A 20065-nucleotide genomic window follows, 5' to 3' on the forward strand; every position below is an offset into this window, starting at 1 on the left:
TTCAAATTTCTTTATAGCCCAAACTAAAATTAAAATAAATTTGTATTCTTCCATGTCAACAAATCAACACTTACTCACTGGTTAGATAACAGTTAGCCCAATCATTCTTTTATATGAAAATGTCCAACTGATCTTGACCCAGCTAATGTTGTACCATAATACAGAGAAATAGCATTAAATTGGGTGTGAAGTGACACCTGTTCAAGGTCTTTTCATGAAATGGATTAATATTGGGATATGAACAGAAATGAATTTTGCATATGCGAAATAAAAATGTAATCACTTAATCTCCTTCCTCCTCATAAAAATAGCAAAAGCTTTATTCAGCTATTCTCAAATTTTCTTGTCTCAGAACCCCATTAAACTCATAATGGTAACTGAAGACCTGAAAGAGCATTGGCTTAAGTGAATTCTATCTATTTTTATTTACTGTATTAGAAACGAACGAAAGGAACTTTAAAAGTACTTATTAGCTAATGAACCCATTGCCAATGTTAATCTAAATAACACATTTTTACAAAATAGAATTATTTTCCTAAACAAATTTAGTGAGAAGAATGGCATTATTTGACAGGTTTGCAAATCTCTATACAACATGGTTGTAGTCTCATAACTGCTTCTATATTCAATCTGTTTTGTATATTCTTCAGAAGAAGTATACAAAAAAAATCTGGCCCTATGGAGATAAGTATTTGGAAAAGGGAAGAATATTTTATGTATTTTACAGTCTTTTCAGAAACTGTATATATTCTTCTTTGGCTTTCTACTAAATCCACAATAAGAACTATTAGCTGCAATGTGGAATTGCAGTCATATTGGTAAATGTTTTGTGTTTTGTAACTTGTGAGAGAATAGACTTTGAAAGGCAAATAACATCTCAGTATCATTTTTTAAAATATGTAAATGTTAGGGGTGGGGCTGGGGCTCAACAGTAAAGCGCTTGCCTAGCACGTGCAAGGCCCTGGATTTGATCCTCAGCATCACATAAAAATTAATTAATTAATTAATTAAAGGTATCATGTCCAACTACATCTAAAAAATTTTAAAATGTTTATTTTTAGTTATAATTGGACACGATACCTTTATTTGATTTTTACATGGTGCTAAGTATCGAACCCATAGCCTCATGCATGCTAGGAAAGTGCTCTACCTCTGAGCCACAACCCCAGCCCATGTTAGTATCATCTTGAAAATAGTTTTGATTTTGCAGATCCCCTGAAATGACCTTGATACTCCCCAGATCCCCAGAACACAATTTGAGAATCACTGGCTTTAGTTGCATGCGATGTTGAGCCAGTCACTGACAAAAAGAACAAGAGAAAGTTCTCACCCTTTTGAAGGGGAATCCATTTGGCTATTTGATTTGAGAATGTTTTCCCAACTCAGGGTGATCAGATGCTGATCAACCACTTGGGACTCGGGAGTCTGTTGTTAACCTCTTCTCTGCCTTGTGTACCACTGTGAGGCTAGGACTTGGAGACAAGAGAAAAAGGACTCACCCACAGGGTAGTGAGCCAAGTGTTAAAGAACACGGAGTCTGCTGTGACAACAGGGGCCTGTCACAGAGTCACACACCAGTGCCACCGAGGCCTGGTCACTGAACATGGCCTTGCTCGTGCTCTTGGATTTCTGTAGCCGCAGTGAAGGAAAAGCCAATGCCAGCAGGCTAGTCCTCCAGACGCAGAGGCAGTTAGCTTCACCTGATAGGCGTTCCCATGGGAGTGAGACCTGGGAAAGGTGGCAAAGATGGAGGGTCTTTCCAGTCACCACCAATGGACATTCTTGATTCCGAAAGGACCCAAAGTAGTTGGACCACTGTAGAGGAAGCGCTCAGATAACCATCTTTGATGTGAAGTGGAAGCAGTAATGTTTCCACTTCATTTTATTTGAAAAAGTAAATTTATTTGAGAAAAGATGAATGGTTCTATCAAATGGGGATTATTTTGCAGGTGATGAGAACAGGCATCAGGAAAGGGGCTATGTTCCTCTCCAGAGGGAAAGAGAGAGAGAAAGAGAGAGAGAGAGAGAGAGAGAGAGAGAGAGAGAGAGAGAGAGAGGGCCTCCATCTGCCAGTGATGTTTTCCTGTGCTGATAAGGACCTGGATAAAATCTACAAATCCTGCTTCTCATTCTTTGAATCTACCAGAAGTTCTCCAGTTTTACAGGGTTAAATGGAATAGAGGGAATGAAGAGAACACGTGGGAGAGAGGGCTGAGAACTTAAGAGGCGGATTCTTTGCGCAGACCCACAGGTGCACAGGGAGCTTACACTCTGGAGTGGTCCAGGAAGACAGGGAGAACAGGTGAACAAGCACACGGGGGGACAAGTAACGATGAAACGAGAAAGTGTAGTGGAGAAAGTGTGCCAGAGATTGACAGTGAAGGGAGGCTCAGAACCTTCTCAGAAAAGCCTAGGTTGGGCACAGCTGAGAGCAGCCAGGGTCTACCCTCTGCATAAGGCACAGCTGTACTCTGGTGGCTCAAGTAGTTTTGTGCTTGCGGTGATAACACCTTCCCTATGTTTAAATGAAGTTCTTTCTGAGACTCTCTTTCTGAGTTTGGCTCAGCTGAGGTTAGGAAAGAAACATCAAAACACAACAGCAGCAATGGTTACTGAGTACCTACCAGGTATCAGGGTCTTTGACCTCCCTCACCTTTTCATTATAGGTGGAAAGAGAAGCAGGGCATCTGACAGGGATGGTCCTTGGTAGAAGCAAGGGAAGATGGACAACACCAGAGACTAAATGGCTTCCAACTATACACATGTAGGAGCTTACAGCTCTGTAACCCAAATGTGCGAGAGGGGTAAAATCTAAGTGTCAGCAGAGCTGCCTTCCTTCCTGAGGCTCTAGGGAAGAATAGTTGCCCTTCCTAACTTGTAGAAGCCATTCACCAAGGAATGCATGAAGAAGACTCTCAGCCCCTTTCTCTACCTTTAGGACCAGCAACATTGCAACCCCTGTGCCTTTCTAAGTCACCCTATAACTTCCTACTGTTCCGCCTTCCTTCAGGACCCTTATTATTACACCAGGCCCAGCCAGATAATCCAGAATAATCTCCTTGTTTTAAGGTCAGCCAATTAGCAAACTTAATTTCATTTACAACTTTATTTTGTCATGTAACCTACCACATGCACAGTTCTGAAGATTAGGATAAGGACATGTTGGGATGGCCATTATTCTGCCTACCAAGACACATTGAAAAGTGAGAAGAGTCAAAAGCACTTTTCCCTCCTGGAGTTGTCTGTGCCCACTTGGAGAGTCTAATCTTTTATTTCATGTAACTAAATTGATAACAAGAGCTAAATATGTAGTAGCTACACTGCATAATAATTTGTACACTTATGTGATCTTGGAGAGATAAGGCGCTTACCCCGAGTTTCCTCATCTATAGCAGGACAGGGTTGAGGTTGATGGTATCTCAAGCATCCCCCAGTGGCTGAGCACGATGGTGCATGCCTATAATAATCCCAGGGGCTTGGGAGTCTGAGGCAGGAGGATCGTGAGTTCAAAGCTAGCCTCAGGAATTTAACAAGGTCCTTAGCAACTTAGTGAGGCCCTGTCTCTAAATAAAATATAAAAAGGGGCTAGGGATGTGGCTCAGTGGTTAAGTGCCCCTGCATTTAATCCCCCAGTACCAAAAAAAAAAAAAAAAAAAAAAATCCCCCAGTGTTCCTAGCCTGATTTTTGAAGTAGCCACATCTTTGTAGATTATATTACAAGCAATGTCTCCTTGCTACCAGGCATGTCTGCTGAGCTCCCCAAAGCCAAAACATCCTATTAAGTCATTATCATATTCAATGCTTGATGCCAGAACAATGGGGGAATCTTTTTGCCTGGGTGTCAATAGATGTGCCTGTGGATGTACAAAACATGATAATAAACCTGATCTCAAAATCAACTGGCTCTCAACTTCTGCCGAACTGATGGCATGTGCATGTCTTGTCACAGAACATCCATGCTGCTTGTCACAGAATTCCTTGTGGTGGTTGTGGTGTGCTTTGGAAGTGCACATACCCCATAATATTAAAATACCTTACACTTACACAGTGCTTTGCAGTTTACAGTTGTTTTCATATCTGTTACTTTATGCAACCCTCTACATCAGTGTTGTTGTTAACATGAGATTCTTTAAAATGGGTATATTAGTAGGGCTAAGAGGGTAACCAGGTCTATCATAATTCTGCAGAGGCATCTTGTATGCCTCCTTGATCAGTGGTAACGTAGCTACCAAGTAATTTGACAGAAAACTGACATCAAGCACTTGAATGAAACACAGACTTATTCCCTATGGGCTGCCTATGCAGCTACAAAGTGATCAAACATCTTTTATATTTTAAATTGGACATCATCTTAATGAGACATCTTATACTGCCTTTTATCTTTACTTCTAAAAGGAAATGCATTTCTGGTGTTCTCTCAGGCCCTAATCATACTCCATTGCTTAGGCATTTTTCCTTACTTTCTTATAGTCTTGATATATATTATTCACAATATATCTCTCTAACATTTATATGAATACAGATAGATTTATACACATGCAGAATATTGCAGTCACATATAAAGACAACCTTGAAATCGGACCTGTGTGTATTAGTTTTCACTTATGGAATGGTTCTCTAAATTATTTGAAAGTCTAATAATTTTTTTCTAAAATAATTCCAACAGTCCATTGGTCCTTCTGCCTCTTTAATTCTTAAATCCATATATATAAAGCAAAGAGAGACTTCTAGATGAATTGTAAGCTCATTTACTTTCCAGACGTTGTCTAGCATTTAAACACAGACATCAAAGCAAAGAGCCAATTATCAGAGTTCATTTGGTCTGAAGCCCTGTTGCCTGAATTGCTATAGTTTTCCTTATGCTGAAAAGAAAAATTAGTGTCACATCTTGAAGCTGTAGCCTATAAAACCACTTCATCTACAGCAGTTGAACTTGAAACATGTGTTTGGGCTCACTAACCACAAGGAGGCATTGAAGCATCTCTTCAAAATGTGAAAAGCAGTTTTATTTTTTAAAAAAAGTCACACCTTATATTGCTGGTTTTATATAATAATGACAGTGCCTGTGAGCATGCATGTCTTTTAAGTTCCTGTCAGGATCCACTCCCCTTGCCCTCCCAAGACCTGAAACATCAGCAGAGAGTGATGCTGTTTTCGTGGAAGATTTTTGGACAGTAGTAATCTGTAGAAGTCTTCCTTCTACTGTTTCCAACAGAAAGGAAGGTAAACTTCAAGACTTTCCTTAGTACTGACAAAGTCATTGTCTTCAATTTTATTGCACTTTGAGAGTTCAAAGTTCTTTTTACTAAGAGCAGAAGCCTATTTCTTTGATATGAGAATTCTTAAAATACAGTAAGGGGTTTATCTGAAATCTGTGTGTCAGTTTAGAATGATTCTGGAATACATCTTCAAAATGCCACACAGGACTCACAAGTTAAAAAGTTGAAACCATTTCTATAACCTGAGCATAATGTTCTTACATGTAGTTTTGAACAGTCATGGTGAAGGTCAGAAATTTTCTCCGTGTTTTTGTAATCCTGATTCTCAGGAGCTTTGTTGGTATTGAAAATAGGAACCTCTCTGTTGCAGGACGTGCTGCTTAGCACATCTCCCAGAATAATGCTTAATCCCCAAAGAAATAAGAGTTGTCTTATTTCTGTGAGATGCTGCAGAGAAGACGTTTTTCCTCAAAATGTGGACCATGACATTTTAAAATTCTCTTGTGCCATTTTGCTCTATCGTCTTGCTCTTTCTGGGTTTTGACACCTCATTTGCCTTGTAGGGTATTCCCAGCAGGCTCGAGAAGGTGTCACCGACCTCAACATACAGCAGAACAGGCAACTGGGGCGGCTGTGTGACATCATAGGTACAGTAAATAGTTTTAAACAAATGACTCTTTGCAATGTTTGTCAGTGAATATTGATACAATGTTTCTTCTTATTGTTATATATTTTTTCTTCTACAAGGAAAAAGCTTAGGTTTTTAAGCCACTTGTAGGACAATTGAATGTTTCATTTTAAGTAACATCCACAGGGATGTCAACTTGAATAAAAATAAGCATTTTAATCAATTACTTGGGCAGTTTTCTAAATATTTTTTCCTGTAGGTTTAGATGAGAATTTCTCTCCTATATACAAAAATCTTCTTGGTTTACTGAATCCTTGCAAGTGTATGAGACCAAAATTGTATATTTGTGACAATATTGTCTAAGATATTAGCTGAGGAATCATTGGAAGTTGGTATCAGAAATGAAGCATTGTGTTGTCATCATAAAAATAACAGAGAAATGAAAATAGATTTTTAAAGAGGCTTTTCTGTAAATATAGAGCATTTAATTATTTTTTTAAAATGAAATGCCCAGTGAAGGGAATTCTTAGAAACACAGACCTTGATTAAGTGATGGCTACATCTTTGTAAAGTCAAGTCCTGATATTGGTTTGGTCAGTTCTCAATCAGTGACTTACTTGGATCCAGGAGAGAAGAATGCATGAATCTGATGACTTTGATTGACACTGGTCAAGGTCAGAGTTCAAGGTAAGCTTAAAAATAGATAGATTGCAAAGCCTAAGCAATAACATCAAGTTGGTTAAGGAGAAACTGGCCAAAGTATTAGAACTAAACAAAAGTTAGATCTTTATTAGTTATCAGATAAGAACATCTTTGTTTCGTTAAAATGTAATTGCTTTGGCCCTTATTTAAGCCAAACAAGAAAAAAAAATTAAATTATCAATGACCAACTTAGCTGGCTCCCTGGAATGACATACTTTACATGATTCATATATATTTCAGCATCATTATTATTTTATAAATGCCATTTGGTGACAAAAAGACATCAGTACTAGAAATTTACAGTGTCCTAAAATAATAATAATATAATTGCTTTAATCTATTATCTAGGCACTAATATTGTTTTTCAGCATTACAAAAAAATTTAATGATTTGAGATTGATTTGTTAGTGCTGAACTATTTCAACCAAAAACCTGACTGGATGGAGAGCATGGAAGTGCACCAGAGGGCAGACTTTGCTCTCATTTATTTGAATTAATTTTTTTCTTCAGCTTTTTATATATCTTTCTATATATAGAATGAAGCATCTCTTTACCGAAAGATGTCTTTACAGAAGATTCTCATTACTCGAAAAGACTTGAAAGCATTAGGCTTCTCCTCAAGTTCAGTAATTCAGTCTGTGTCCACCTGAAATGGAAAATTTTTGCTAATACGGACATTTCAGAAGCATTTATGTCTTTTCTCATTACATTACCTTCATGATGCAGCACTGCAATCATGTAATCGCTTCAAGAAGAGTGTTTAGAAGTAGTAAATGAAAGAAAAAGTACTTTCTTAGGAAATAAAAATAGGAAGAAACTAGAAAATTGAGTAATAATTTTGAGGAAGAATAAACATTCTTTTTATTCCATTAGTTGCTGGGAAAAGGTGTTGATTTTTCTGCTTATGAAAGGGAAACAAAGATTTGATCACACTTTTGATACTGACCGTGAAGTCAGGATTGTCAGTCAGGTAGACCCCCGTGGATGGGACTTTAAATTCCTAGATGAATAAAGTAAAAGAGTAACTGATTTTGACTATTGGTTAACCATCAAAGCAACTTTCATCTTCGTATCAGCTCCCTTCCATAATTACCTGTCAATCATTGCTGAGCATTGGTAGATTCATGATGAAATCACATTAATACTGGATACTAGAATTAGTGATATGAATTCCTTTGCCAGAAATGAACCAGAAAGGTGAAATTAGCAGCATGATTTTTTATTATTTGTAACCTCAATATTTCTTTCCAAAGAAAACTTATTTAGTTTTCTTCTGGCACAGTCTATAAGTTATTTTTGTGTCCTTTTTTTAATGCTTTTTATTTTTAAATCACCAGTTTGGTTTTAAAATACACTAAATTGATAAGACACTAATTTCTTCTTCAAAACAAAGATTTGAGGTACCTAACTTGATTATTCAGCCACTGGATACAAGTTATTAACTACTGTCTCCTCAGTTAATTTATTGTAAAATTTATGTGGCAACTTGGTTTCAAAATTAAATGGGCCATCCAGGCACAGTGGTGCACTCCTGTAATCCCAGTGGCTCTGGAGGCTGAGGCAGGAGAATCCCACATTTAAAGCCAGCCTCAGTAATTTAGCAAGGCCCTAAACAATTCAGCAAGACCCTGTATCAAAGTAAAACATAAAAAGGGCTGGAGATGTGGCTCAGTGGTTAAGCCCCCTGGTTTCAATCCCAAAATTAAATGGGCCATTTAAATACATGTATGGAGTACTACTTCAAGCCCAGCACTGGGTCAGTTCCCCCTCTCCAGAGGGGGAAATTTGTCCCAATACCATGGGTCTCACTAAGTGACTAAGACATTGTACTTCTCAAATATCTCCATTCTCCCAATCCCTCGGTCACCCCACCTATGGACTTTGCACTATTATCAGGGCTTGGGGGAATATAGGAAAAAGTATAAACCTTGAATGTAAAGAACCTGGAGAGATTAGTAGATTCTAAACAATAGCAGGGAACAACAGAGGACACTACTTCATAATGCTAATCTTAGGGGCTGATCCAAAGGAGCACAGGTGTGAAGGGATCACTGCTGGCTGGCCTGGTCAGGGTGGGCCATGGAGTAGATCATATACCTATGCCATTTATCGAGCACTTACTATGTACCAGATACAGCACCAGGTGCTTCACATAGATTCTTTCATTTAATACACCCCCAAACTCCATGCCTCAGGTAGTTTTTACTTTCCCATTTTGCAAATGAAGGAACAAATGTTTAGAATGGTTAAATAATGGGCCCAGGGTCCTGGGAAGCTGAGCCAGAATTTAGTCAGCCTATTGTCTGTGTACTTTGCCAAAATGAACAGAGGAGTCTTACAATCCACCGGGGTCCCCCCGCCCAAGGAAGCATTTTCAGTACTCCCTCCTGGAACCTGTCTGAACACCTGGCCTGCCTGCTCCTCCACTATGTTTTGCAGCTCTTTGTATGAAGGGGTTGCTCCTGGAGAGCAGCATCTCTGTCACTTTGATGGCTGGATCCTCTCCATGTCCAGCCAAGTACTTTGTCCCTACTTATATTTATATCCATCAGCTATTTTATGAATGAATGAATAACTCCATTGGCTGCTCATTTCCCATCCATACCCCCTAAAATATTCTGCAGCATGGGGTGAGTAATCTCATCTCACTATTCCATTTGGATGGGATATTTAATTAGGATTTCTTTCTATGTGCATAGTAAGAAGCACATCTTAAGAAAAAGAACAGTTAAATTAAGATGGTGTTTCCTTTAGACCAAGAATCACGAGATGTGCGATTTAAGTAATATACTCCTCTTTGGGAATGAAGCAGAGAAAGGTTGGTTTCTTGAAATAATCATTGCTGTGGTCATAATCAGACCATTTATTTGGACAAGACATTCCCTGAATTGGCCCTGTCAAGTCCAAGTAGAGTAAGAAATTGCAATTTCATCAGCTTTCTAAAGTTAATGGCTGTGTTTTATAATTTGCTGAAGTTAATGGGATAAATTCCCATTGATGTTAATGGGAGTTGTGTAGCTGAATCCCTGTGTATTATTTGAAAGTAGATTTCCAAAGTACCTCACAGTCCTCCTTCCACAGGAAACACTGTATATTTTGTTGTTGGTGGTGTTATTCATATAGAGAAATGCTAGAGTGCAAAAAAAAACCAAGCTGCCTAGATTGCTAAAATCTGTGCAAAACCAATACAAATTAACTTCATTATGGCTTATGGATATATTTTTTATTTTAAACTGCACATCAATTGGATGCCAGAGTTCATAATGTCATCTACCTTTATACCAGTAATTAACATTGTGCCTGTTGTGTTTTAGATGTCAATGTGAATGTCATCTACATCTGCTCCCATCATATGAACGACGAGTTAGTGCTGTATTACAATAAAATCCTGAGTCTACATGCAGCTGTCAAATCAGGGAACCTTGAGGACAGAAGTGACCTGCAGGACAGGTTCAAAATTATCACCCCTGAAGCTGTAAACTTCTTCCCTGTGAGTTTGTCTTCTAATTACTACGGCTTCAGGGATGCAGTAAAATTAAATTGGAAATTTTATAACTTGCAACGCTCTGGTACACATCAGTGAAATATTATTGCAAGTTTAACAGCTTTACTGATTAGACTACTAGTTGGACTGTAGGAATAAATATCCCAGTTTAACTTTCAGATTTAGTTGAGTTGCCCCTGCCCAGTTTCTGTGTAACCGAAGCCTAATTGCATAGTTATTGGTGGCATCAAAGTAGGTGGATTTACAACATCATCCCTTTTTCTTAGTTTTGTGTGGAGGATGCCAAGGGCAGAGAAAGGCTGGGCCTGCACATGGTCACAAAGCTACATAGGGACAGAATCTTGACAGGATCCCTGTTTTCTGACCTCCACACAGGTGTCCCCACCTCAGAGGAAGTTGAACTGACTTATCATGTCACATGGTACCTAAGAAACAAGGTTCAGATTTATTTTTTTAAATGCACTGATTTTTAATGAATGGAATGAATTCTGAGTGGAATCCATCCTTAGACAAGAGCCTTTGGAAGCTCATGGAACCTCAAGGGTAGGGTTGAAATCAATTCCTCTGCATTTTGATATTTAAGCTTTCCACGTTAAACAACCAGTACTTCTCCACCTATTTGACTATCCAATTTTGAGGGGACTTTTTTTGTATAAGTAAAGGCTCTAAATTTTCTGATGAAGGTAGCCCTCTCCACTTACAAAGCTAACACCCACCAGCTGCCAGAAGGAGCTTCTCCAGATCTACTGAAGAGGCTGGAACTCAGAGGGGATTTGTGAGAAGGAGAGTGAGTGAACTAAGGTTTGTTGCAGTCTAATCACAAGTTTTCTCCTTTGGTCCTTAGAGCAATGTAACAGGACTGAAAGGATCACTCTCATTTTATGGCTGTGGTGACCAAGGCTCATTTTCTGGTCTAAGGTTCCTATAGGGCCAGATGTGAATCAATTCTTGCCATCCCAGAACTCTCTCATGACCTGGAATAACTACCTTGCTCCAGAATGGCCCAGTGGCCTTGAGCAAACCTTCACATCTTCAATCTTCATCCATAAGATGAAGTGATGGGTTAGCTAATTCCAAAGTCTTCTCCAACTCTCTAGTCCTGCCCCCTAAGAAATCTCCCCTTACCGTGCACTCTTCGACCTGCAATCAAGAGACAGGCCATCAGCCTAACCCCTGGAGGGGTCTAGTCAGAGTGTACGTTGGCATCTCGGCCAGTAGAAACAAGATCACAAGGCTTTAAGTACCTAATATTTCTTTTCATAGCTTAAATTCAAATTGTTTGAGTAATTAATCACTCATACACAATCAACTTTTTAAAATATAAAAATTAAACTCTCGATTTCAAATCCATTCCTGTGCATAGTTAGCTATAGCTTTATTTCTTTTTAATGGGTTCGAGAGATTGTATCAGTGCTGATTTTCATTCAAATGGATGGCTTTGAGGAGATTTTTTTAAGGCGTGCCAAAAATCTGTTTGTACATCTCTCCAAGTTACTATACAACGCTTGAATTGGTAATGGCAAAATGTGCTCTTATAAAAGTCATCATGTCTATTTTGGGACATTTTAATGCCTATGAAGACATTCTAAACAACTACCTTTTTTTAGGCTAAAAAAAATCAATGGTGATGGATTAAATGGAGCCATAATGTGAGGGAATTAGAAACATTTTAGATTCTTTGTCACAGTCATGTTAATCTGCTGCCGGGATCCAATGATACTGATCTTTTCTAAATGGTCACACAAGACCTGCGGTCAGCAATGTGTCCTCTGCCGTCACTCACTCACATTTGAATCTTTATTGAATGCAATACTGTGACAGCATCTTGCCTGAGGAATACGGCCCACAGATGACTAGCACATGGAGCTGCAGAGGATACTTGCCAAGAGAAATAAGCAAACCTAGAGGAGACAGAAACCCATCCTGGCTGGAAGTGTGCTCAGAACTTTCCATTAGGTTCTATGGCCACATCTGCTGTCTCCTCTTCACAGCTCATCAACCCTGTAGACCTTCAGCGCTCCTCTGGAAGGCAGGGAACTGTGGCTGCCATGGCATGTCAGCCGTGCTAACTGGGTTCGAATCCTGCTCTGCCGTTAACGAGCTGTGTGACTGGGCAAATCACTTGAGCCCCGATTTCCTTTTTCTCCAAAACAGGGACTGCTGATCACGACAGGATTGTATACGGATCAAAGGAGAGAACAGACACACAGGCCTTGCCCTTGTTAACTCACCAGGACTGGGCCCTAGAGACACCTCCAGGTGCCCCCAAGAAGCTATCGTTGATGTTGTAACTCAAATCAGCAGCTCCCTGGACTATTTATATATTTATTTTTCCTTACATTTCCTCATTGGAATAATTTGTGGGAGAAGGAAAGTAGCAAAATAAACAGTGACCAACCAGGGGATCAAATCCCACCAGGTGCTGTCACTAGGCATTGTCCAAGGGAGCACTGAGTTTCCTAGAACTGCACTTTCCGAAGTACATTTTAAAACTGAATTTAAATTATGGTAGAAAAGGCATGTTGCATAGATGGAAGGAGCCTAGAATAAAACTCCTCATCTGGAGGAAGAGTCCATAGGGTAAATCATACAGCTCTTCTCAAAGGAGTCCTGATTTTTTGCTTTTTTGTTGTTGTTGTAAAATATATATAACACACAAAAGAAAAAAATATATATATAACACAAAATTTACCATCTAACCATCTCTAAGTATACAGTTCGGTGGCATTAAGCACCGAATTTAGATTGTTATGCAACCATCATCCACAGCAGATACTCTGTGCCCACTAAACAATGAGTGAATGACGTGAGAACCTGCTTCTGGAGCAACCTGCCACTTTTACCTCACCACTGCTTCTACCAGCCATTTTCAACTGGCAAGTTTCATACCCATTAAACAAGCACAGAAGAGCTGTGGTTTTAGGGAGGAAGTTATTTCAGAGCTGGAAGAATGCTAGAGACTTCTAGTCCAACCCCTTACTTGAATATAGGAACTGACACTCAGGAAGGCTGAGAGTATTCTAAGTCCCCCAGTTAGTTACAAATTCAGGCAGGATTGAAATCCAGGGGATTTTCCCAGGCCAATTCTCTTTCTCCCACACTCAGAAGTTATTCTGTTTTCTAAGAGTTTGCAAAACAGTGCATTGGATATCCCTGGAAACAGTCACTGAGTATTTCTCCTCATTTTTATGTGGAGAAAAGTAGATAATTTTTCACTAAAATTGAAGTCAGTGCTAGTCTATAAAAGACCTTCGAATTCCCTTAAGAGTATGCCATATTTGCATATATTATCAGTATGACATTTTAATGGCTTTAATTTTAAAAAAGCGTTTTCCCAGTAAAAATAATTACTACCATTTATTGACTATCGACTCAACATCATGCATTGTACCAGGTGTCTTATATCTGTGACCTTACTTAGTCTTAGAGCAACCCCAGGTATGGGTATTTTTGCTCCCCATTTAACACCTGAAGAAATGGGCTAGCAGAGTCTAAATTCATAAAGCTCGTAAGTGAGAGAACTGGATTCAAAGACAGATCTCTTTTGACTCTAACGCCCGATGCTGCTGTGCGTGCCATGCTGCTCTTTTCTAGAAGTAACATGATCTTGGTTCTGGTAGACCCTGCTGAGTAATGTCTTTCTCATGCCCATTTCCACCTGGCAAAATCTTATCCGTACTTCAGAATTGACCTCAACTCCAGCTTCTTTCATGATGGCAATACTAGCGAGCGTTCACTAGGTACTTACAAGTGCTTTCCTGCTTTACCTCATTGAATCCTCACAGCATCCCTGTAAGATACCCATTTTACAGATTAGGAAACTGAAGCTCAAGGAGAATGAGTAACTTGCCTTTTCAGCTTTCTCTACCACTGTATGGCCTTTGCCTCTCTCCCCTTATACCTCTGAGGAACTCAGTAGATCCCCATGGTCTCGTTTACCTTGAATTAGTCATGTGTTAAGTATTGATATTTGTGTCCCACTCCTTGAAAACAGAGAAACATGGCTGTATTAGTTCTGGCGTGTGCTGACCATATGGTTCTGTCCTCTGCCCCTATTAGGCTTAGATAGAATGACTTAATTAATTGAATAAGACAGTCACATGCATTGCTGAGCTGGGTCTAACTAGTCAAAATAAAATAAAAAGAATTTGTCATTGGAAAATAAATTTGAGTTTTTCTGGAATTTTCAAATAATTTCTATTCATGAATCCTTTCCAGAACGGTTATCTAGAAACTATTGATACTCACTACAAAGGTGCATATTCTCTGAAATGGACTTTATGATAGAATTGTGGAAAGAGGGTATCAAGTGAAGCCCCTCTTTCCTACTGAAACATTTTTTTAATTGCCAGATTAGGGGTCTGTATAGTGCAGAATATACTATGGGGCTTTTTTCTTCATTTTTTGGTATTGATTTTCTAGACACTTTAGTGTTAAACCACACCAGAAGTGTTGCAGAGATGAATCACTATTATCCAAAGGCCGCCAGCCTCTTTTCCTTCTAACAGAAGGATAATTCCACGTGGATCAAATAAATACAGATGTGAAGTAATTAGTTCTATTCCCAGTGAGCCTATTTCTAACACACTAAAGATGTGAGCGATTATGGACCCTCACCCCAACAGCTTTTATCAATTTAAACTGCTGAACAACAGGATAGGTCATAACCCACCCTGCTATTAATAATGTATTTATTATGTGCAACATTATAAATTAGGTATATGGACTAGAGAAAGGACACCTTCTAACAGGAATAATCTGATCTTCCCCCAGAAGCATCACATGTGCTTGGCCACTCACCTGATGTACAGTCCCAAGGCAATCAAAAGAATAAAGCATCTCATCCAGGGAAGAGAGGCCTACATCGTGGGCGGGTTCCTCCACAGAGATGACTTGGCCGTGGCTGACATGTTAGATGTGCCCATCTTGGGCACAGAGCCTGAACTCGTCCACCTTTACAGCACCAAGTCCGGAAGTAAACGGATCTTTGACAAAGCCAACGTGCCTGTCCCTCCTGGGATATACACCCTCTTTAATTTTCCACAGGTATGTGGGGTCGACCAATAAGGCTCTGTCCAAATATTTCCTAGCCTCTTGATTTTGTGCAAATTCAGGGGATCTGGAGCTAGCCCCACCCAATGAAGAATATGGAAATACTTGAGTGGGTTGGAAGGGATCTACATAGGGCCTTCAAGTTTTAAAGCATCTTCCTATTGGTCCTGTAAAAATTGCTGGGATTTCCAAAATATTTACTCAGTTGGATGAAGACATTGAAGATTCGAATTGTGTATCATTTGGGCTAATCCACCCTCAATATTTAATACCTTTACATGGATTAGTTCATCACTGTATCACCCAGTCAGCCATGTAGTAGGACCCTACGAGACATGGGAGTCTGTTTTGGCCTACAGAAGCAAGTTTGGGTAGCTCCAGGGAGTGAACCTCACTGCCAGGTCAAGTTGCAGAGTGCAGTAGATAGCCTTGTTCCTGTAAAAAAGCTTTGGTCCCTCCAAAGGGCCCTAAAGAAAAGAGGAGAAAGATCCCACAGAGGTCAAGTGAACTGGCTCTAGGAACAAAACTGCTTCCGGTTTTCCTTTGGACCAGGTCTGCGGCTCTGCACTCTTCCAACACATGGTTAGGTCCCCAAATACTTAGAGAAATACACTAGCCACTGGAAGCATTTTCTCTTTGAGTCAGCCCTGGCAGGTGTTCTCTCATTTAATTGCCATCTGTTATCATAATAAAGAAAATTAAAAAACAAAAGGCCATTAACATTCCTAACCTCTGTTTCAGTCCATCTCTTGACCATCACTCTGAGCCAGTCACAAATTATCTCTCCTACCCGCTTCTAGGAATGCTTCACAATGAGGCAGTTTATGAGGGCCAGTGTTTAGGCTTCTCCTTTATACTCTCAGTGGCCTGCTCATGATAGCCATTGACCCCTAAATCAAGCTTTCAACAGATCATACTTTGCAGAGACTAGTTTGAAGACACGGTGAACTTATTAAATTGCCCTATAGTGTCTCAGTCTTGCTATAATGTTTCTAGCAATGTGTGGACTCCTGAAGGAAGTGCAGTCTTGCAATGGCATAAGCAATTTTAGTGGAAGTGGGTTGGAGAGGGCCCCTGGGGCTCCCATAGTCTTTGCCTCTACTGGAATTTGAAGATAACAAGGTAGGTTGCTTGACTCTGCTTCCTGGTCAAATTTTTGACTGGTAGACTTAATACAAGCAAAATATACTTTAAAATGACACAAGGTCATGCATGCATGTCACATGAAATGATCTCCAAGGTTTTAAAACGTCTTGTAATATTTATACTGAGTCTTAGCTTCATCTTCACTGATGATGACTCAGGCAGTCTTTGCTCTAACATATTTGAGGGCTTTGTATGTTAATTGTGGTTAAAGATGTAATCACATTTAATGCAGTAAAACCCTGAATACCATTATTCAGAAGTAAGATTAAAAACCTTTCCATAAGCACAGCAGATTTGAGGGATCTTATTCCATCTGTGGTATGTACAGATTGTATCACAATAAACCAAGTTACAACTGAGTTCTACTCTGTTTGGAAAACATACATCTGAAGTCATCAAGAACTAAAGTACTCCTTTGAGATTTTTCCAGAGAGTGACTACTCTACCTAATCGATCTGAGCGTTTCAGTATTTTGAATCTGCAGATGGTAATGAATCAGTAACACTGACTTTTTACCAATGTGCATCATAAACTTAAAGCTGGTGAAAGAAAGCTGTGATTATTTTATCTTAGGTTAATAAGTATTCCTGAGTATTAGTTGGATTTTTGCAGCAGTCATTTTTCTATTTCTGCTCTTTACTGTATAAAATGAATCACAACTAAAAAAAATTATATATTTTGAACAGATAAACTCAAACAAAAAATAACAAATGTTTGGAAATAGGATAAATTCATTCAGTTTATGATTAACTTATTATTATTATTATTATTATTATTATTATTATTTACAAATCTAGCATGTGCACAGAGAACACTTCCTATTTTGGTCCATAAAGTAACCACGCAAGTTCCCTTTCTGGCATGTGCTTCATATGAAATATCGACAGCTTTGGTTAAATAATCAAAAATGGCAATGCTATTTTAAAGCACTGTTCAATTTTCACTTAAAGATAGCACATAATTCTTTCCAGTGGTGCAGTCTTTACAATACTATTGATTGTTTTCATTACTGTAGGGGATCCATCAAAGGACGCCCATTTATAGGATTCTTAGAAGTGACAAATAATAGGATTTGGAAGAAACAAATAATAATTCTGTTAGTAGTTGAAAGCTCCAAATATACAATATATCCAAATATATGGGGGGAAAACACTATGCCAGAACACCTTTCCTTAGACTAGCAACAGAATTTTATCTGGCACTATGGCCATTTCCACTTTTGCCAAGCATGATCACAATACAGGAAAGTATGACTAAATGTAGAATCTGTCCTCTCCACACATTAGAGAACAAGGGGTGTGATTTTGGAAGACACATTAGAAAAGCTTCCTAGGCTGTGTTCGTTACTGTATGCGTAGACTTGTCATTTGAACACCCAAATCATCCAGAGACTCTACTTGATAATTAGGGAGCTAAGACAATTTCATTGCCAATCTGACTGAACATCCCATATTTGCTTGAGGTTTTAGGGACCCCCAAGTGTGGCCATTTTGCTGTTTCTTCCACACTGCGGTGTCAAGTACCCTCCCCAATAGCACTTGCTGCATAGACACAATTCAAGTGAACAGATTGTGCCTTTAAACAAAATCATTTTGATCTTACAGCTCCAGACTGCAATAGAACTTATCCATCTTGACTCCTTTCACACTCTTTAGTTTCAAATAAGGTTTCTGAAATCCATTTGGTGAGTGAAGAAAAGGCATCAAGAGAGAGAAGGGTTAAGTGCTGTGGAGAGTTCCAATGCAGGAGCCATTTCCAAGAACAAGGCCAAGCGCCCTTTTGTTGCCTTCTGGGAAGTAGAGACTGGAAAATCTAATGAGAAGATGAGACAAAAATCATTTCATAAGCTAATGAGCTGTTTATAGGACAGTACTACTTATAATTAAGTCATGCTATAGACTTTTGTCTGATTCAAACACACTCCAAATGGCTTATTGACCATAAGCCGAGTTGCTTCTCTGGCTCCTCCTCTGACTTTCTCCACCTTGCCCTTCTCCTGCCCTCTGCACACTGGGGTAGGCAGCACCACGGAGAGGGATCCAGCTTAGGGTTTGGAGTCAGAGCAGCCTGGGAGGAATCCTTGCTCTGCTACTCAGTACTGTGTGATTGTGGGCAAGTTGTTAAATCAAGCAGCCTCTGTTCAGATGCAAAATGGAACTAACAATGATGCCATCCTCATAGGCCATTGTGAGCATTTAATGAGAAAATTCATGTGAAGAACTTTATACAGAGCCAAAGGCCTGTATAAACAGAGTTCAGTAATCTTAGGTATTATTGTTACTGTCGTCATCCTTTTGATTTTAAAGCTTGGGATTCTTTTCTATTCCTAAAACTTCTATGTATTCGAGGTCAGTTCTTGAGGGAATACTTCCAATAAAATGTGGGGTAGTGTATATTCCAGGAAGGCTCCCCTCAGTGTTTCTTCTCCTTCGTCTGTCTTGTTCTGGAATATATGTGTTCATATCATGCAGACAGTAAACTTGGCCAGCCAGACAAATGCATTTCATGTATGATAATGAGGAAAAAATTAAATGTTTTATAGGTTATGGCATTTAAAAGCTCAGCAAAGCTCCAAACAGTTAAAGTTTTCAAGACTATAACTCTTTATAGTCTTCAAACTATAAAAAAAATCATTTGAGGAATCAATAAGTAAGCACATAATTCTCTGAAAAAAAAAGGAAACAATACCAAGATTCAATTACAGATATTTAAGGGTTTTTTTTTCTTTTGCGTTTCAAAGCCAAACAACATTAATACCCATGTTTTTAGCAGCACAATTTACAATAGCCACACTATGGAACAAGCCTAGGTCCACCAATGGATGAATGGGTAAAGAAAATGTGATGATATACACAATGGAGTTTTATTCAGCCATGAAGAAAAATGAAATTATGTCATTAGCAGGAAAATGGATGGAACTTGAGACCCTTATGTTAAACAAAATAAGCCAGACTCAGAGGTCAAGGGTCGTGTGTTTTCTCTCATAAAGAAGCTAGACAGGAGAAAGGAAAAGAAAGGTTGGGTGTGAAGGGAGGGGTGGCCTCATGAAAATTATAGTCTTCAAACTACTGAGTAGAGGAAAAAAAAGGGAAGGAAGGAGAGAAAGAAAAGGGGAAATACCTGGGAATGATACTGACCAAATTATGTTCTTATGTTGTGTGCATGTATGAATACGTAACAGATCCCACCATAATGGACCACTGTAATACACCAATTAAAAAAATATGGGGGTGGGGAGCCAACAAAGTGATAATTTGGGAATATCTCATCAACCAGATTTTAGACAAGTTTGGTCTAATTGGCTACGATTTTTCATGACATATATACATTACTTAACATTCTTTAACCTATCTTAATAAGTAGAAGAGAAGCAAATGAACCGACTATGTGAAGAGAAGACACTTGTAGGGTGCCACCACCCGGTTAATATGGTGGGAAGAGTCTCGGGAATGTGCTCTACTAATCGCTGCCCTGTCTTGGCCCCACAGATGATAGAACAGCTGAGCCAGCTGGTGACGGATCACCTGAAAATTCAACGCTGGCTCTTTAAAATGGACTCAGAGTTTGGAGGAAATGGGATGGCATTTTGTGACATTCCTTCCCATCTAAATTGCTACAAGTGGGTGTTAAAGGAGAGTGACAGATACAGCTCTGAAGACTGGAACAAGAAGTGGGCACAGGTAAGTGTTCAGGCTGGCTTAAACCCTAGTGACCATGGACAGTTAGGAGTCACGCAAAGGCTCAGAGAGGAGAGGAAAGTTCTCTCTTCTAGACTCAACTCTGTCACCCATCTACAGGCCATTCTTGTGCCTC

At 39.2% G+C, this 20065-nt stretch overlaps 1 protein-coding gene across 1 annotated transcript in view; it reads left to right on the forward strand.

Moving 5' to 3' along the window:
- The window catches only part of Iqch (IQ motif containing H), a 124717-nt gene that overhangs the window by 31847 nt on the left and 72805 nt on the right, over nt 1-20065 (forward strand). Inside the window, exons 6-8 of the mRNA XM_026408830.2 lie at nt 5783-5866; nt 9864-10039; nt 19741-19932. Of these exons, the coding sequence (XP_026264615.1) occupies nt 5783-5866; nt 9864-10039; nt 19741-19932 (452 nt within the window). The remainder of the gene's footprint in view (nt 1-5782; nt 5867-9863; nt 10040-19740; nt 19933-20065) is intronic.

The sequence above is a fragment of the Urocitellus parryii genome, chromosome 6 (assembly GCF_045843805.1).
Source record: "Urocitellus parryii isolate mUroPar1 chromosome 6, mUroPar1.hap1, whole genome shotgun sequence".
NCBI lineage: Eukaryota > Metazoa > Chordata > Mammalia > Rodentia > Sciuridae > Urocitellus > Urocitellus parryii.